The 19,499-nt window shown below is 50.7% G+C and overlaps 2 protein-coding genes across 2 annotated transcripts in view; both read left to right on the top strand.

Moving 5' to 3' along the window:
* The first annotated feature begins 2,230 nt into the window (after positions 1–2,230).
* bxdc2 (brix domain containing 2) lies at positions 2,231–12,466 on the top strand. The gene is made up of 10 exons (XM_067422977.1): positions 2,231–2,515; positions 2,789–2,900; positions 5,086–5,129; positions 5,203–5,273; positions 5,385–5,434; positions 5,577–5,650; positions 7,065–7,115; positions 11,250–11,351; positions 11,470–11,598; positions 12,121–12,466. Exons 1-10 carry the CDS (start codon positions 2,324–2,326, stop codon positions 12,382–12,384), a joined length of 1,089 nt encoding a protein of 362 aa, XP_067279078.1. The 5' UTR covers positions 2,231–2,323; the 3' UTR covers positions 12,385–12,466.
* A 956-nt stretch (positions 12,467–13,422) lies between these two features.
* Positions 13,423–19,499, top strand: part of nup54 (nucleoporin 54) — a 23,376-nt gene continuing 17,299 nt past the window's right edge. The window contains exons 1-3 of the mRNA XM_067424560.1: positions 13,423–13,564; positions 15,089–15,166; positions 16,184–16,252. Of these exons, the coding sequence (XP_067280661.1) occupies positions 13,438–13,564; positions 15,089–15,166; positions 16,184–16,252 (274 nt within the window). The 5' untranslated portion in view covers positions 13,423–13,437. The remainder of the gene's footprint in view (positions 13,565–15,088; positions 15,167–16,183; positions 16,253–19,499) is intronic.

Here is a 19,499-nt window from a genome sequence, read left to right as displayed (position 1 = left end):
CGTGTGGCGGAGGTCAGGCGTGTGGCGGCGGTCAGGCGTGTGGCGGAGCTCAGGCGTGTGGCGGAGGTCAGGCGTGTGGAGGTGGTCAGGCGTGTGGCGGAGCTCAGGCGTGTGGCGGGAGCTCAGGCGTGTGGCGGAGGTCAGGCGTGTGGCGGAGGTCAGGCGTGTGGCGGAGGTCAGGCGTGTGGAGGAGGTCAGGCGTGTGGCGGAGGTCAGGCGTGTGGCGGAGGTCAGGCGTGTGGCGGCGGTCAGGCGTGTGGCGGCGGTCAGGCGTGTGGCGGAGGTCAGGCGTGTGGCGGAGGTCAGGCGTGTGGCGGAGGTCAGGCGTGTGGCGGAGGTCAGGCGTGTGGCGGGAGCTCAGGCGTGTGGCGGGAGCTCAGGCGTGTGGAGGAGGTCAGGCGTGTGGAGGAGGTCAGGCGTGTGGAGGAGGTCAGGCGTGTGGCGGAGGTCAGGCGTGTGGCGGAGGTCAGGCGTGTGGCGGCGGTCAGGCGTGTGGCGGAGCTCAGGCGTGTGGCGGGAGCTCAGGCGTGTGGCGGGAGCTCAGGCGTGTGGCGGGAGCTCAGGCGTGTGGAGGAGGTCAGGCGTGTGGCGGAGGTCAGGCGTGTGGCGGAGGTCAGGCGTGTGGCGGGAGGTCAGGCGTGTGGCGGAGGTCAGGCGTGTGGAGGAGGTCAGGCGTGTGACGGGAGCTCAGGCGTGTGGAGGAGGTCAGGCGTGTGGCGGAGGTCAGGCGTGTGGCGGAGGTCAGGCGTGTGGCGGAGGTCAGGCGTGTGGCGGGAGGTCAGGCGTGTGGCGGAGGTCAGGCGTGTGGAGGAGGTCAGGCGTGTGACGCGTTATCATGGAGACGGTGTGTGAGATACAGACCTCGGCCGGATGCTGGACGATGTAGAGAGACGTGGAGACATCGAGCGGCCGTGCCGGGAGATACGGGCACAGACACACCTTCAGCGGCCGACTGAGAGAGAGAGAGAGAGAGAGAGAGAGAGAGAGAGAGAGAGAGAGAAAGACTTGTGTTATATCTAAATTACGGCACATGCTCTCAGTGCCAAATGCTGAACAGTTAGTCGATGCGTTCATGAGCTCAAGGCTAGATTATTGTAATGCTCTACTGGGTGGTTGTCCTGCTCGCTTAATAAACAAACTCCAGCTGGTCCATGATTGATTGATTGATTGATTGATTGATAGATAGATAGATAGATAGATAGATAGATAGATAGATAGATAGATAGATAGATAGATAGATAGATAGATAGATAGATAGATAGATAGATAGATAGATAGATAGATAGATAGATAGATAGATAGATAGATAGATAATTGTAATGCTCTACTGGGTGGTTGTCCTGCTCGCTTAATAAACAAACTCCAGCCGGTCCAAACCGCAGCAGCTCGAGTTCTTATGCTGCCATCAGGTGCTATCGGAATTATCGTAAAGTTTTCGAGGTAAAAACTGCTCATGAACACGCTCTGGTGTCGTGCTGGGAAGTTCAGAAATAATTTAGATACCCAAGTTCCCGAGATGGGCGTGGCATAACCGTTCAAAATGGCGGATTGGAGGCGAATGTCTGCTGTGGCAGGTTATATTAGGGGTTTTTTCCCGCAACAATTTCATTGTCTTGTCGTTAAAGAAGTACATATTTACATAAATTAATAATCATTTGAAGCTTGAGTATTGTAAACACATCAAACAATTGCACATAGTTGACCATCATGCCAGAATAGTGAGCAAGCTGCCGATCTAGATAGTGTGGTAAAGTTATACATCATGTATGGCTGAACACTATTGCCATTTGAGTCTTTAAGCAGCCTTATCTTGTCTACATTATGCCTTTATTGTGAATGTGATTATAAACGATACGCTTTCGTGTTGTGCTGCTGTGTTTGCCAGTGATTGTGATTTTCTGACTGAAATGGTTATAGTGTTAAAATTACATTTCCCAAAAATACACAAAGTCTGAACCTGGCGTCCTCCATTCTTTCCGACAACAAAGAACACAACAAGCTCGTAATCACGACTTATTTGTAAAAAGTGCTGTGTCTGTGTGATAGAGAGAGAGAGGGTGTGTGTGTGTGTGTGTCACACCAGCATCTGCGGCAGGTCGGGCGTCTCTCGCTCATCTCTACCGGTAGATCTGACAGCACTGAAAACCCTTCATCATTGTCATCTTTATCTTCTTCTTCTTCATCCTCTTTCTCCTTCGGTTCATCTTCATCATCATCATCATCCTTCACTTCCACCGCCTCCTCATTCAACTCACAGTTCATCGCGTCTTGTTCACCCAGTTTGGTCCGTCCATTTCCGCTTCCGCTGACGTGTGTTAGAAAGATGGCGGCGCGCAGAGGGAAACGTGCAGCGGAGAGATCAGCGCAGACCAAGGCGAAGAGAGCGAAATTAAACAGCAACAAAAGCCCACAGGCCGAGAGAAAGCCGAAGACGGTGTCATTTACTGTAGATAATGAAGGAGCGAGCGCGGACTCTCGCGAGAACATCATCAGCGTCCCGCCGCCCGTCAGCGCGGTGAGAAGCACGTTCACTTCAGTCTGTGTGTGTGTGTGTGTGTGTGTGTGTGTGTGTGTGTGTGTGTGTGTGTGTGTGTGTGTATGTGTTTAACCTGTAATAATGCTGAGACTGACTGTATGACACGGAAAATAACAGAGAGTGTTCACAGTAGTCTACATGCTCATCACGTGACTGTGTGTGTGTGTGTGTGTGCGTGCGTGCGTGTTTGTTTGTGTGTGTGGTCCAATGTGTGTTTTGTTTCATGTGTTGTTGTGACTGTTGGTTCTTCAGGGGAAATGGACGAATAAAGAGCGAGTCCTGGTGTTCTCCTCGCGCGGGATCAGCTTCAGGACGAGACACCTGATGCAGGACCTGAAGACCATGATGCCGCACAGCAAAGCCGGTGAGACCGCCTTAGACCACGCCTCAGATCTCCTTAACCCGCCTCAGATCTCCTTAACCCGCCTCAGATCTCCTTAACCCGCCTCAGATCTCCTTAACCCGCCTCAGATCTCCTTAACCCGCCTCAGATCTCCTTAACCCGCCTCGTATCTCCTTAACCCGCCTCAGATCTCCTTAACCCGCCTCAGATCTCCTTAACCCGCCTCAGATCTCCTTAAACCGCCTCAGATCTCCTTAAACCGCCTCAGATCTCCTTAAACCGCCTCAGATCTCCTTAAACCGCCTCAGATCTCCTTAAACCGCCTCAGATCTCCTTAAACCGCCTCAGATCTCCTTAAACCGCCTCAGATCTCCTTAGCCCGCCTCAGATCTCCTTAGCCCGCCTCAGATCTCCTTAAACCGCCTCTGATCTCCTTAACCCGCCTCAGATCTCCTTAACCCGCCTCAGATCTCCTTAACCCGCCTCAGATCTCCTTAACCCGCCTCAGATCTCCTTAACCCGCCTCTGATCTCCTTAACCCGCCTCAGATCTCCTTAAACCGCCTCAGATCTCCTTAAACCGCCTCAGATCTCCCTAACCCGCCTCAGATCTCCCTAACCCGCCTCAGATCTCCTTAAACCGCCTCAGATCTCCTTAACCCGCCTCAGATCTCCTTAACCCGCCTCAGATCTCCTTAACCCGCCTCAGATCTCCTTAAACCGCCAAACCACCTCAGATCTCCTTAACCCACCTCAGATCTCCTTAACCCACCTCAGATCTCCTTAACCCGCCTCAGATCTCCTTAACCCGCCTCAGATCTCCTTAAACCGCCTCAGATCTCCTTAACCCACCTCAGATCTCCTTAACCCGCCTCAGATCTCCTTAACCCGCCTCAGATCTCCTTAAACCGCCTCAGATCTCCTTAACCCGCCTCAGATCTCCTTAACCCGCCTCAGATCTCCTTAAACCGCCTCAGATCTCCTTAACCCGCCAAACCACCTCAGATCTCCTTAACCCGCCTCAGATCTCCTTAACCCGCCTCAGATCTCCTTAACCCGCCTCAGATCTCCTTAACCCGCCTCAGATCTCCTTAAACCGCCAAACCGCCTCAGATCTCCTTAACCCGCCTCAGATCTCCTTAACCCGCCTCAGATCTCCTTAACCCGCCTCAGATCTCCTTAACCCACCTCAGATCTCCTTAAACCGCCTCAGATCTCCTTAACCCGCCTCAGATCTCCTTAACCCGCCTCAGATCTCCTTAACCCGCCTCAGATCTCCTTAAACCGCCTCAGATCTCCTTAAACCGCCTCAGATCTCCTTAACCCGCCTCAGATCTCCTTAAACCGCCAAACCACCTCAGATCTCCTTAACCCACCTCAGATCTCCTTAACCCACCTCAGATCTCCTTAACCCGCCTCAGATCTCCTTAACCCGCCTCAGATCTCCTTAAACCGCCTCAGATCTCCTTAACCCACCTCAGATCTCCTTAACCCGCCTCAGATCTCCTTAACCCGCCTCAGATCTCCTTAAACCGCCTCAGATCTCCTTAACCCGCCTCAGATCTCCTTAACCCGCCTCAGATCTCCTTAAACCGCCTCAGATCTCCTTAACCCGCCAAACCACCTCAGATCTCCTTAACCCGCCTCAGATCTCCTTAACCCGCCTCAGATCTCCTTAACCCGCCTCAGATCTCCTTAACCCGCCTCAGATCTCCTTAAACCGCCAAACCGCCTCAGATCTCCTTAACCCGCCTCAGATCTCCTTAACCCGCCTCAGATCTCCTTAACCCGCCTCAGATCTCCTTAACCCACCTCAGATCTCCTTAAACCGCCTCAGATCTCCTTAACCCGCCTCAGATCTCCTTAACCCGCCTCAGATCTCCTTAAACCGCCTCAGATCTCCTTAAACCGCCTCAGATCTCCTTAACCCGCCTCAGATCTCCTTAACCCGCCTCAGATCTCCTTAAACCGCCTCAGATCTCCTTAAACCGCCTCAGATCTCCTTAAACCGCCTCAGATCTCCTTAACCCGCCTCAGATCTCCCTAACCCGCCTCAGATCTCCCTAACCCGCCTCAGATCTCCCTAACCCGCCTCAGATCTCCTTAACCCGCCTCAGATCTCCTTAAACCGCCTCAGACTGGCTCAAACCGCCTCAGACCGGCCGACACCAGCAGCTTCTGACCACTCGCTCTGTGCTTTCTTACAGACACCAAAATGGACCGGAAAGACAAGCTGTTCGTGGTGAACGAGGTACGTCAGACTAACTCAGTCAGTGTCTAGAGTTTATTCCTCAGAGCTCTGAGTCTCACCGCGTGTGTTTCAGGTGTGTGAGATCAAGAACTGCAACAAGTGCATCTTCTTTGAGGCCAAGAAGAAACAGGACCTTTACATGTGGTGAGGAAACACACACACACACACACACACACACACATACACACACACACACAGAGAGAGAGAGAGAGTGTATATGTGCTGAGATTGAGTTTGCCTGTTCTTCTGTTACAGGATCTCAAACGTCCCTCAGGGACCTTCGGCCAAGTTTCTGGTTCAGAACGGTACGGCTAATAAACGATTCACGCAGTCGTGATCATTTCTCTCTATAATCAAACCAGCGGTGTTTGCTGTTCCTTTAAGAGTCCTGTATGTAAATGAGCTGTGTTGTGATTGGCTGACTGCAGATGGCTTGTGTGTTTATAGTTCATACGCTGGCGGAGCTGAAGATGACGGGGAACTGCCTGAAAGGCTCCAGACCTCTGCTGTCCTTCGACCCGGTGAGTGCAGCACACATCTGATGATGAGGATGATGATGGTGGTGAAGATGGTGATGTGGTGGTGGTGGTGGTGATGATGACGGTGGTGATGACGGTGGTGATGACGGTGGTGATGACGGTGGTGATGGTGATGTGGTGGTGATGACGGTGGTGATGACGGTGGTGGTGACTGTGGTGGTGATGTGGTGGTGATGGTGATGTGGTGATGATGGTGATGTGATGATGGTGATGTGATGGAGGTGATGTGATGGTGGTGATGTGATGATGGTGATGTGATGATGGTGATGTGATGATGGTGATGTGATGGAGGTGATGTGATGGTGGTGATGTGATGATGGTGATGTGATGATGGTGATGTGATGGAGGTGATGTAATGGAGGTGATGTGATGGAGGTGATGTGATGGTGGTGATGTGATGATGGTGATGTGGTGTTGATGTGATGATGGTGATGTGATGGAGGTGATGTGATGGAGATGGTGGTGATGGTGGTAGTGATGATGATGGGGATAGTGGTGATGATGGTGATGATGATGGTGGGGATGGTGATGTGATGGAGGTGATGTGATGGAGATGATGTGATATGGTGGTGATGATGATGGTGGTGGTGGTGATGGTGGTAGTGGTGATGGTGGTAGTGATGATGATGGGGATGGTGGTGATGATGGTGATGATGATGGGGATGGTAGTGATGATGGGGATGGTGATGATGGTGGTGGTGATGATGATGGGGATGGTGATGATGGTGGTGATGATGATGGGGATGGTGATGAAGATGGTGATGATGGTGAAAAACCCGTCTTCGGCGCAATAATTCCGATCTTTCATGTATTCATACTCTTGTGTAATTGACGCCCCATCCTAAATAAATCTGTCTCTTCCGTGATACCCTGAAAATTTTGAATATTCCAATCTAATATGATTTCCGACCTGTAAGGTTGCCAGAATAATAATCTTACACGGTGTGTTAATAGGCCAGAGGAGAACTGGCACCCCGACTGAGTCTGGTTTCTCCAAGGTTTATTTTTCTCCATCACGCCCTGATGGAGTTTTGGTTCCTTGCCACTGTCGCCTTTGGCTTGGCTTGCTCAGTTGGGGACACTAAAAATATGATTAAAGTTATTCAACTTATTATACAAATAAAATATATGAATTAGGTCTTATTTAATTCTATAAACTATAATACTGATCTGCCAACATTGTCGCTATATGATAAATTAAAATAAGCTGATAACATCACTGTTTTCTCCAGTACGACTGTACAGCCAAATCTAATTTTGTCGCAATATTATCCTGTTTGACACTGTGAAGCTGCTTTGACACAATCGTGATTGTAAAAGCGCTATATAAATAAAGTTGATTGATTGATTGATTGATGATGATGATGATGAAGATTGTGTTCTTTTCACTTCACAGAAATTCGACACTGAGCCTCATTACGCGCTGCTGAAGGAACTCTTCACTCAGGTTTATTTCCTCATTTGTTATAATCTTCCAACAGTTTGTGCTCAAATAATCGTGTGAGATGTGGGAGTGTAACGAGAGTTAGTTAACGGAGATCTCGCGATATAACGATATGATGATGTATGGGTGACGTAAACGATACGATGACGTACGGTTGACGTAAACGATACGATGACGTACGGTTGACGTAAACGATACGATGACGTACGGTTGACGTAAACGATACGATGACGTACGGGAGACGTAAACGATACGATGACGTGCGGGCGACGTAAACGGTGCGATGACGTACGGGTGACGTAAACGATACGATGACGTACGGGAGACGTAAACGATACGATGACGTGCGGGCGACGTAAACGGTGCGATGACGTACGGTTCACGTAAACGATACGATGACGTACGGGTGACGTAAACGATACGATGACGTACGGTTCACGTAAACGATACGATGACGTGCGGGCGACGTAAACGGTGCGATAACGTACGGTTCACGTAAACGATACGATGATGTACGGTTCACGTAAACGATACGATGATGTACGGGTGACGTAAACGATACGATGATGTACGGGTGACGTAAACGATACGATGATGTACGGGTGACGTAAACGATACGATGATGTACGGTTCACGTAAACGATACGATGACGTGCGGGCGACGTAAACGGTGCGATGACGTACGGTTCACGTAAACGATACGATGACGTACGGGTGACGTAAACGGTGCGATGACGTACGGGTGACGTAAACGGTGCGATGACGTACGGTTCACGTAAACGATACGATGACGTGCGGGTGACGTAAACGATACGATGATGTGCGGGTGACGTAAACGATACGATGACGTACGGGTGACGTAAACGGTGCGATGACGTACGGTTCACGTAAACGATACGATGACGTACGGGTGACGTAAACGGTGCGATGACGTACGGTTCACGTAAACGATACGATGACGTGCGGGTGACGTAAACGATACGATGATGTACGGGTGACGTAAACGGTGCGATGACGTACGGTTCACGTAAACGATACGATGACGTACGGGTGACGTAAACGGTGCGATGACGTACGGTTCACGTAAACGATACGATGACGTACGGGTGACGTAAACGGTGCGATGACGTACGGTTCACGTAAACGATACGATGACGTACGGGTGACGTAAACGGTGCGATGACGTACGGTTCACGTAAACGATACGATGACGTGCGGGTGACGTAAACGATACGATGATGTACGGGTGACGTAAACGATACGATGACGTACGGTTGACGTAAACGATACGATGACGTACGGGAGACGTAAACGATACGATGACGTGCGGGCGACGTAAACGATACGATGTCGTACGGGAGACGTAAACGATACGATGACGTGCGGGCGACGTAAACGATACGATGATGTACGGGCGACTTAAACGATACGATGACGTACGGGAGACGTAAACGATACGATGACGTGCGGGTGACGTAAACGATACGATGACGTGCGGGTGACGTAAACGATACGATGACGTACGGGAGACGTAAACGATACGATGACGTGCGGGCGACGTAAACGATACGATGTCGTACGGGAGACGTAAACGATACGATGACGTACGGGTGACGTAAACGATACGATGATGTACGGTTCACGTAAACGATACGATGACGTGCGGGCGACGTAAACGGTGCGATAACGTACGGTTCACGTAAACGATACGATGACGTACGGGCGGCGTAAACGATACGATGTCGTACGGGAGACGTAAACGATACGATGACGTGCGGGTGACGTAAACGATACGATGATGTACGGGTGACGTAAACGATACGATGATGTACGGGTGACGTAAACGATACGATGATGTACGGGTGACGTAAACGATACGATGACGTACGGGTGACGTAAACGATACGATGACGTGCGGGCGACGTAAACGATACGATGACGTACGGGAGACGTAAACGATACGATGATGTACGGGTGACGTAAACGATACGATGATGTACGGGTGACGTAAACGATACGATGATGTGCGGGTGACGTAAACGATACGATGACGTACGGTTGACGTATACGATACGATGACGTACGGGAGACGTAAACGATACGATGACGTGCGGGCGACGTAAACGATACGATGATGTACGGGCGGCGTAAACGATACGATGACGTGCGGGCGACGTAAACGATACGATGACGTGCGGGTGACGTAAACGATACGATGATGTACGGGTGACGTAAACGATACGATGATGTACGGGTGACGTAAACGATACGATGATGTACGGGTGACGTAAACGATACGATGACGTACGGGTGACGTAAACGATACGATGACGTGCGGGCGACGTAAACGATACGATGACGTACGGGAGACGTAAACGATACGATGATGTACGGGTGACGTAAACGATACGATGATGTACGGGTGACGTAAACGATACGATGATGTGCGGGTGACGTAAACGATACGATGACGTACGGTTGACGTATACGATACGATGACGTACGGGAGACGTAAACGATACGATGACGTGCGGGCGACGTAAACGATACGATGATGTGCGGGTGACGTAAACGATACGATGACGTACGGTTGACGTAAACGATACGATGACGTACGGGAGACGTAAACGATACGATGACGTGCGGGCGACGTAAACGATACGATGACGTACGGGAGACGTAAACGATACGATGACGTACGGTTGACGTAAACGATACGATGATGTGCGGGTGACGTAAACGATACGATGACGTACGGGAGACGTAAACGATACGATGACGTGCGGGCGACGTAAACGGTGCGATGACGTGCGGGTGACGTAAACGATACGATGATGTACGGGCGGCGTAAACGATACGATGACGTACGGTTGACGTAAACGATACGATGATGTACGGGTGACGTAAACGATACGATGACGTACGGGAGACGTAAACGATACGATGACGTACGGTTGACGTAAACGATACGATGATGTACGGGTGACGTAAACGATACGATGACGTACGGGAGACGTAAACGATACGATGACGTACGGTTGACGTAAACGATACGATGATGTACGGGCGGCGTAAACGATACGATGACGTGCGGGCGACGTAAACGATACGATGATGTGCGGGTGACGTAAACGATACGATGATGTGTGGGTGACGTAAACGATACGATGATGTGCGGGTGACGTAAACGATACGATGACGTACGGTTGACGTAAACGATGCGATGACGTGCGGGCGACGTAAACGATACGATGACGTACGGTTGACGTAAACGATACGATGACGTACGGGAGATGTAAACGATACGATGACGTACGGTTGACGTAAACGATACGATGACGTACGGGAGACGTAAACGATACGATGACGTACGGTTGACGTAAACGATACGATGACGTACGGGAGACGTAAACGATACGATGACGTGCGGGCGACGTAAACGGTGCGATGACGTACGGTTCACGTAAACGATACGATGACGTACGGGAGACGTAAACGATACGATGACGTACGGTTGACGTAAACGATACGATGACGTGCGGGCGACGCAAGCGGTGCGATGACGTGCGGGCGACGTAAACGATACGATGACGTACGGGAGACGTAAACGATACGATGACGTGCGGGCGACGCAAGCGGTGCGATGACGTGCGGGCGACGCAAGCGGTGCGATGACGTGCGGGCGACGCAAGCGGTGCGATGACGTGCGGGCGACGTAAACGATACGATGACGTGCGGGCGACGCAAGCGGTGCGATGACGTGCGGGCGACGCAAGCGGTGCGATGACGTGCGGGCGACGCAAGCGGTGCGATGACGTGCGGGAGACGTAAACGGTGCGATGACGTGCGGGCGACGTAAACGATACGATGACGTACGGGCGACGTAAACGGTGCGATGACGTGCGGGCGACGTAAAGCGATTGGCGCTATAGAGTTCTTCTGAACGTCACATTGTGGGTCCTGATCATAACCATTATTATAATAATATTTTAATAATAAATATAAAGTATATTTAAAAAAAATCTTTATTTTGGCTTAAGATATAGTGATACGCACCGCGAGTGTATTGTTGATAATTGTGTGTGTGTGTGTGTGTGTGTGTGTGTGTGTGTGTGTGTGTGTGTGTGTGTGTGTCAGGTCTTCTCCACGCCTCAGTATCACCCCAAGAGTCAGCCGTTCGTGGATCATGTGTTCACCTTCAGCATCGCGGACAACAGAGTCTGGTTCAGGAACTATCAGGTGACGCCGCCTCGTGTGTGTGTGTGTGTGTGTGTGTGTGTGTGTGTGTGTGTGTGTGTGTGTGTGTGTGTGTGTGTGTGTGTGTGTGCACGCGCTCATGCTCTGCTCTCGTCCACAGATCATTGAAGAGGACGCGTCTCTGGTGGAGATCGGGCCTCGTTTCGTTCTGAACCTCATCAAAATCTTCCAGGGAAGCTTCGGCGGACCCACGCTCTTCGAGAACCCGCATTTCCAATCGCCCAACATGGTAAGAGTTACACACACACACACAAACACACACACACACACACCGGGGTCCTGCTCTTTACACTGATGCTGTGTGTGTGTGATGGGTAGGTTTAGGGGCAGTGAGTGTGTGTGTGTGATGGGTAGGTTTAGGGGCTGTGTGTGTGTGTGTGTGTGTGTGTGTGTGTGTGTGTGTGTGTGTGTGTGTGTGATGGGTAGGTTTAGGGGCAGTGTGTGTGTGTGTGTGTGTGTGTGTGATGGGTAGGTTTAGGGGCAGTGTGTGTGTGTGTGTGTGTCTGATGGGTAGGTTTAGGGGCTGTGTGTGTGTGTGTGTGTGTGTGTGTGTGTGTGATGGGTAGGTTTAGAGGCTGTGTGTGGCTGTGTGTGTGTGTGTGTGTGTGTGTGTGTGTGTGTGATGGGTAGGTTTAGGGGCAGTGTAAGGGGATAGAAAATACGGTTTGTACAGTATAAAAACCATTACGCCTATGGAGAGTCCCCACAGTTCACAAAAACTGTGTGTGTGTGTGTGTGTGTGTGTGTCCAGCACCGCCGCATGATCCGCCTGGCCACGGCCGCCCGGCTGAAAGAGCGGCAGATGGTGAAGGAGATCCGGAAGGGGAAGCGCACCGAGGAGAAGGAAGTGATAACACAGGACGTGACGGACGACGTGTTCGTGACCCCGGCGGAGCCCAAAGCGCTGGAGGTCGAGCTGGAGGCTCCGGAACCGCGACCCGACAGGAAGAAGAAGAAGCAGCGGCTGACCGAGCTCAAGAAGAAGACGCTGATGAAGCGCAAAGGCCTGCGATGATGCTCATCATCCTCACACTCGTTTATCTCATGCTCGTTTGTAATCGATGCCATGTTAATAAAGCTTTTTATGAATGTTTAAAGATGTGTTGATTCGTTGTTCATCACTACACAAGATTATGACGATAACTATCAACATGGACGGTTCGAAAGATAAAGGCACAGTGTGTATAATTCTGGGATTAAAATATAGAAAAACCAAAACGCTGTTATTTATTTTGTTGACTTGTGTACATTATCCCAAATGTTTCCAAGAACGTTTAAATCCAGAGAAATTAGTGATTTTAACCAGAGCATGACCTATGTGTGTGTGTGTGTGTGACATATGAGGACCCAAATGTGTATAATGCCATGGGTATGACACAGGTATTACAGGAGAGGGTGAAATATGAGGACATTACCCATGGCCCCACTTTACAAAAGGCTTATAAATCACACAGGAGGAGTTTTTATGAGAAAGTAAAAATGCAGAATGTGTGTGTGTGTGTGTGTGTGAGAGTGTGAGTGTGAGAGATGGGTTAGGGGCAGTGTGTGTGTGTGTGTGTGTGTGTGTGTGTGTGATGGGTAGGTTTAGGGGCAGTGTGTGTGTGTGTGTGTGATGTGTAGGTTTAGGGGCAGTGTGTGTGTGTGTGTGTGATGTGTAGGTTTAGGGGCAGTGTGTGTGTGTGTGTGTGATGTGTAGGTTTAGGGGCTGTGTGTGTGTGTGTGTGATGGGTAGGTTTAGGGGCTGTGTGTGTGTGTGTGTGATGGGTAGGTTTAGGGGCTGTGTGTGTGTGTGTGTGATGTGTAGGTTTAGGGGCAGTGTGTGTGTGTGTGTGTGTGTGATGGGTAGGTTTAGGGGCAGTGTAAGGGGATAGGGGTTTGTACAGTATAAAAACATTACGCCGATGGAGAGTTCTCATAAAAAACAAGCGTGTGTGTGACATCATCATTCTCGCGTTACATAAGACAAAAACACAATGACAAACATTACGATCAGCGTGTATTTACGTTGTGCTACAGTAGAGCGGTATCTCCTGATGATAACATTGAATATCTCGCTGCTGAATGAGGAATGAGTGTGTGTGTGGCTTGCGCTGCACGTCGGAACCGCTTGCTCTTGGTTCTCGTTTCCGGTCGGACTGTATCGCGGCAGGACCGGAAAATGGCGTTCAACTTCGGCGGCGCGGCAGGCAGCGCGAGTGAGTTAACTTTAACTATATCATTAGATCCCGATAAACATTCATAGTTTCATCTCAAAAGCTGTCCAATATATAAATTAAATGATACATCACTGAAAACTGTTATCGTTGAGCGATCGGGGCGGCTGCTCACCGCGAGACGCGTCTCATTAGTGTGTTATTAGAGGTTTTGTGCACTTATTGGTGTATTATGATATAATGTATGATGATGAAGGGACTCCAGGCTTCTCATGTAAATCCTCGTTCGCTTCGTTTGTGTCGGCGGTTTAACAACAACAAACAGCGCGTCATATTCATCCGCTAATCGCCACAACATTAGCATTAGCTGTTGAGCTCTCTGAACTTCTGAAGTCACACACCTTGAGTAACTTAGGAGCTTATTTTAAACATGTAACGTTAATTACTTCACGACCGCTAAAACAGTGTGTTCTATTTGAGTGTGTGTGTGTGTGTGTGTGTGTGTGTGTGTGTAATATGAATCCGGTGTCATGGCAAATCGGGTCCCCCCTGCCAGTTTATGATTATCCTAGGTAGCTATATACAAATAATATTAATTTAAATTGCGCAAAGCTTAGTATATAGTGCGGACGAAAACATATTAGTGCATAAAACAAATTGAACGTAATCTGCATGATGTAGGTGTTTGATTTCTGGGCAACTAATCAGTAATTATAAGCATAAGTGTTCATATCTCCTGACCAGTAGGTGGCGCTGTGCTGGAACACTGCAGGCAGCCTCGGGTCATGCTTAGGATGACATGTTCCAAGATCGGTCTGAACCATAGACCATAAAAAAATATGGACGACTCGACATCATCCGTTTCCGCTTGGCAGATTTGAAGCTTTCAGGCGGCCTGCACGGCGCGGACATCTTGGGACCGAGTCTGCGCAGTAGAGCGCAGGAAGTAGAGTAGGAAGTACAGTCGCGATATCTAAAGCCCGCCCACACTCTCGCAGATGCAGAACAATTAATAATGTTGGTGTGAAATAAACAGTTGTGGAAATGTAGAAGGTGATCTGGTAAAATTTCCATGAAAATTGAACAAACTGTCTAAGAAGTATTTTTGGCGGGAACATTTTCATTGCACAAAATGGCGGCATTGGCGGATCTGGAGGATCAGCGCTCGAGGGATTGAGCTAGCGACTCCAGACTCACAGTGGGGAACGTTTGGGCTGTCCTCCATCAAACATCATTAAATCACTGATTAATCGTCAAAGATGAACTCAGCTATCAGGCTTATCTGTGTGCTATGCTAATACTGACTTATATATATATTATAACGTACGGTATTTATATAATAACACTATCTTGTAGGAATTGTAATCAGGCACTAAAGAGAGTACCTATTAAAAGCAGTTTTGGATCGCTTGAGGTCCTAAAGGAGATGCCGACCACCGGATGTAATGTTCGTCATTATAAGTGCTTTACCACACGCGTGTGCCGGGCATTCCTTTGCACCTGCACCGTTATGTGGAAACTGTTGTCATGGTTACAGGCGGTCACAAGCTGTTGTCATGGTTACAGGTCTTTCTGGCACTGGCTTCGGAGCCGCGACCACGACGTCCGCGTCCACGGGCTTCGGTTTCGGATCCGGTAGCGCGGGTGAGTGTGAATGAGTGTGTGTGTGAGTGAGTGAGAGAGTGTGAGTGTGAATGTGAGTGTGAATATGAGGTTGTGAATGTGTGTGTACTGTAGTGTGTATTTGTGTACTGTTTTGTGTGTTTGTGTGTGTGTACTGTAGTTTGAGAGAGTGCGTGAGTGTGTGAGAGTTCGGGAGTGAGTGTGTGTACTGTAGTGTGTGTGTGTGTATGAGTGAGTGTGAATGTGTGTGTGTACTGTAGAGTGTGAGTGAGTGTGTACTGTAGTGTGTGATTGTGAGAGTAAGTTTTTGAGAGGGTGTTAGTGTGTGTGTGTGTGTGTCTGTACTGTTGTGTGCGTATGTGTGTACTGTACTGTAGTTTGAGAGAGTGCGTGAGAGTGTGAATGTGTGTGAGAGTGGGAGTATGTGTGTGTGTGTTTACTGTAGTGTGTGTGTGTTTGTTCTGTAGTGTGTGAGTGAATGTGTGTGAGAGTGTGGGTGAGTGTTGGAGTGTGTGTGTGTATGTGTATTTGTACTGTAGTGTGAGAGTGTCAATGTGTGAGAGTGAGTGAGTGTGTGTACTGTAGTGTGTGTGTGTGAGAGTGTGAGTATGAGTGTGAATGTGTGGGCGTGAGTGTGTGTACTGTAGTGTATGTGTACTGTAGTGTGTGTGTGTACTGTAGTTTGTATGTGCGAGTGTGTGGACTGTAGTGTGTGTGTATGTGTACTGTAGTGTGAGTGTGTGTGTACTGTACTGTAGTTTGTATGTGTGTGAGTGTGCGAGTGTGTGTATGTGTACTGTAGTTTGTATGTGTGTGAGTGTGCGAGTGTGTGTATGTGTACTGTAGTGTGTACTGTACTGTAGTTTGTATGTGTGTGAGTGTGCGAGTGTGTATGTGTACTGTAGTTTGTATGTGTGTGAGTGTGTGTATGTGTACTGTAGTGTGTGTGTGTGTGTGTGTGTGTGTATGTGTACTGTAGTGTGTGTGTCTAACACGCCTCAGCTCTAACTCTCGTCTCTCTCCTCGGCTGTGCGTCAGGACTCAGTTTCGGGGGGTTTGGTTTGGGCCCCGTGGCCCCGGGGTTCAGTTTGGGCCTCAGCGATGCAGGTAGATGAGTCGAGAGCTCATTCGTGATTGGCTCACATCCCGCGTTCATGCATGTCTGCAGTTCCGTCGCAAGTCCTGTGCCAAGTGTGCGACCGCGCAAAGAAAAGTGGCGGCTGACTCAACGTCAAAAGCCAATCGCTTAAGTTTGTTTTTGTCCTTTAAAATACTATAAAGTTAAGACAGACCGCTTAAATGTGTACCGTGATGCTGTATTATCCACTCGTTCAAATTATATTTTGTAGTCGGCGAACTTACAGTGTTTTGTTTATATATGTCAGTCAGCAGCAGAGAGCTTTATTCGGGCCATTGAGACTTTGATTTAGCCTCTGAAACCGAACCCTACCTAAGAAGCTCAAGTCAATACTTTAGAAATCCGCGCTCAGTGAACAACAAAACAAAATTCACTTTAAAGAAAGACTTTATTCCAAACAATACCCAATGCCTGACCCCGCTCCACCAAACGATACTCAGTGCCTGACCCCGCTCCACCAAACGATACCCAGTGCCTGACCCCGCTCCACCAAACGATACCCAGTGCCTGACCCCGCTCCACCAAACGATACTCAGTGCCTGACCCCGCTCCACCAAACGATACCCAGTGCCTGACCCCGCTCCACCAAACAATACCCAATGCCTGACCCCGCTCCACCAAACGATACTCAGTGCCTGACCCCGCTCCACCAAACGATACTCAGTGCCTGACCCCGCTCCACCAAACAATACCCAATGCCTGACCCCGCTCCACCAAACGATACTCAGTGCCTGACCCCGCTCCACCAAACGATACCCAGTGCCTGACCCCGCTCCACCAAACGATACTCAGTGCCTGACCCCGCTCCACCAAACGATACTCAGTGCCTGACCCCGCTCCACCAAACGATACTCAGTGCCTGACCCCGCTCCACCAAACGATACTCAGTGCCTGACCCCGCTCCACCAAACGATACTCAGTGCCTGACCCCGCTCCACCAAACGATACTCAGTGCCTGACCCCGCTCCACCAAACGATACTCAGTGCCTGAGCCCGCTCCACCAAACGATACTCAGTGCCTGACCCCGCTCCACCAAACGATACTCAATGCCTGACCCCGCTCCACCAAACGATACCCAATGCCTGACCCCGCTCCACCAAACGATACTCAGTGCCTGACCCCGCTCCACCAAACGATACTCAGTGCCTGACCCCGCTCCACCAAACAATACTCAATGCCTGACCCCGCTCCACCAAACGATACTCAGTGCCTGACCCCGCTCTACCAAACGATACTCAATGCCTGACCCCGCTCCACCAAACGATACTCAGTGCCTGACCCCGCTCCACCAAACGATACTCAGTGCCTGACCCCGCTCCACCAAACGATACTCAGTGCCTGACCCCGCTCTACCAAACGATACTCAATGCCTGACCCCGCTCCACCAAACGATACTCAATGCCTGACCCCGCTCCACCAAACGATACTCAGTGCCTGACCCCGCTCCACCAAACGATACTCAGTGCCTGACCCCGCTCCACCAAACGATACTCAATGCCTGACCCCGCTCCACCAAACGATACTCAGTGCCTGACCCCGCTCCACCAAACGATACTCAGTGCCTGACCCCGCTCCACCAAACGATACTCAGTGCCTGACCCCGCTCCACCAAACGATACTCAGTGCCTGACCCCGCTCCACCAAACGATACTCAGTGCCTGACCCCGCTCCACCAAACGATACTCAGTGCCTGACCTCGCTCCACCAAACGATACCCAGTGCCTGACCCCGCTCCACCAAACGATACTCAGTGCCTGACCCCGCTCCACCAAACGATACTCAGTGCCTGACCCCGCTCCACCAAACGATACTCAGTGCCTGACCCCGCTCCACCAAACGATACTCAGTGCCTGACCCCGCTCCACCAAACGATACTCAATGCCTGACCCCGCTCCACCAAACGATACTCAATGCCTGACCCCGCTCCACCAAACGATACTCAATGCCTGAGCCCGCTCCACCAAACGATACTCAATGCCTGACCCCGCTCCACCAAACGATACTCAATGCCTGACCCCGCTCCACCAAACGATACCCAATGCCTGACCCCGCTCCACCAAACGATACCCAGTGCCTGACCCCGCTCCACCAAACGATACTCAGTGCCTGACCCCGCTCCACCAAACGATACCCAGTGCCTGACCCCGCTCCACCAAACGATACCCAGTGCCTGACCCCGCTCCACCAAACGATACCCAGTGCCTGACCCCGCTCCACCAAACGATACCCAGTGCCTGACCCCGCTCCACCAAACGATACCCAGTGCCTGACCCCGCTCCACCAAACGATACCCAGTGCCTGACCCCGCTCCACCAAACGATACCCAGTGCCTGACCCCGCTCCACCAAACGATACCCAGTGCCTGACCCCGCTCCACCAAACGATACCCAGTGCCTGACCCCGCTCCACCAAACGATACTCAGTGCCTGACCCCGCTCCACCAAACGATACCCAGTGCCTGACCCCGCTCCACCAAACGATACCCAGTGCCTGACCCCGCTCCACCAAACGATACTCAGTGCCTGACCCCGCTCCACCAAACGATACTCAATGCCTGACCCCGCTCCACCAAACGATACCCAGTGCCTGACCCCGCTCCACCAAACGATACCCAGTGCCTGACCCCGCTCCACCAAACGATACCCAGTGCCTGACCCCGCTCCACCAAACGATACCCAGTGCTTGACCCCGCTCCACCAAACGATACCCAGTGCCTGACCCCGCTCCACCAAACGATACCCAGTGCCTGACCCCGCTCCACCAAACGATACCCAGTGCCTGACCCCGCTCCACCAAACGATACCCAGTGCCTGACCCCGCTCCACCAAACGATTCTCAGTGCCTGACCCCGCTCCACCAAACGATACCCAGTGCCTGACCCCGCTCCACCAAACGATACCCAGTGCCTGACCCCGCTCCACCAAACGATACCCAGTGCCTGACCCCGCTCCACCAAACGATACTCAGTGCCTGACCCCGCTCCACCAAACGATACCCAGTGCCTGACCCCGCTCCACCAAACGATACCCAGTGCCTGACCCCGCTCCACCAAACGATACCCAGTGCCTATGCGGATCTGACTCATGCTGCTTTTTAAAAGAATCAACCTATGAAATAAATATTAAGGCTAATATTTAAACATTGGCTAATTAAATCGGCTACCTTTCGTTAACCCATGGCTGACGAAGCCATCGGTGCATTCTTAAGGACTTTAT

Source organism: Pseudorasbora parva, chromosome 18 (assembly GCF_024679245.1).
Source record: "Pseudorasbora parva isolate DD20220531a chromosome 18, ASM2467924v1, whole genome shotgun sequence".
Taxonomy (NCBI): Eukaryota; Metazoa; Chordata; class Actinopteri; order Cypriniformes; family Gobionidae; genus Pseudorasbora; species Pseudorasbora parva.
The sequence above is the reverse complement of the archived record's forward strand: the minus strand, read 5'-3'. Positions and strand labels throughout refer to the sequence as shown.

Bases quoted from the DNA above. Each gene is read 5' to 3' on its own strand.
- bxdc2 (XM_067422977.1), top strand. From the start codon at position 2,324: ATGGCGGCGCGCAGAGGGAAACGTGCAGCGGAGAGATCAGCGCAGACC. The intron at 5,130-5,202 runs GTACGTCAGACT...CGTGTGTTTCAG, and splicing joins AGCTGTTCGTGGTGAACGAG to GTGTGTGAGATCAAGAACTG. The intron at 5,274-5,384 runs GTGAGGAAACAC...CTTCTGTTACAG, and splicing joins AAACAGGACCTTTACATGTG to GATCTCAAACGTCCCTCAGG.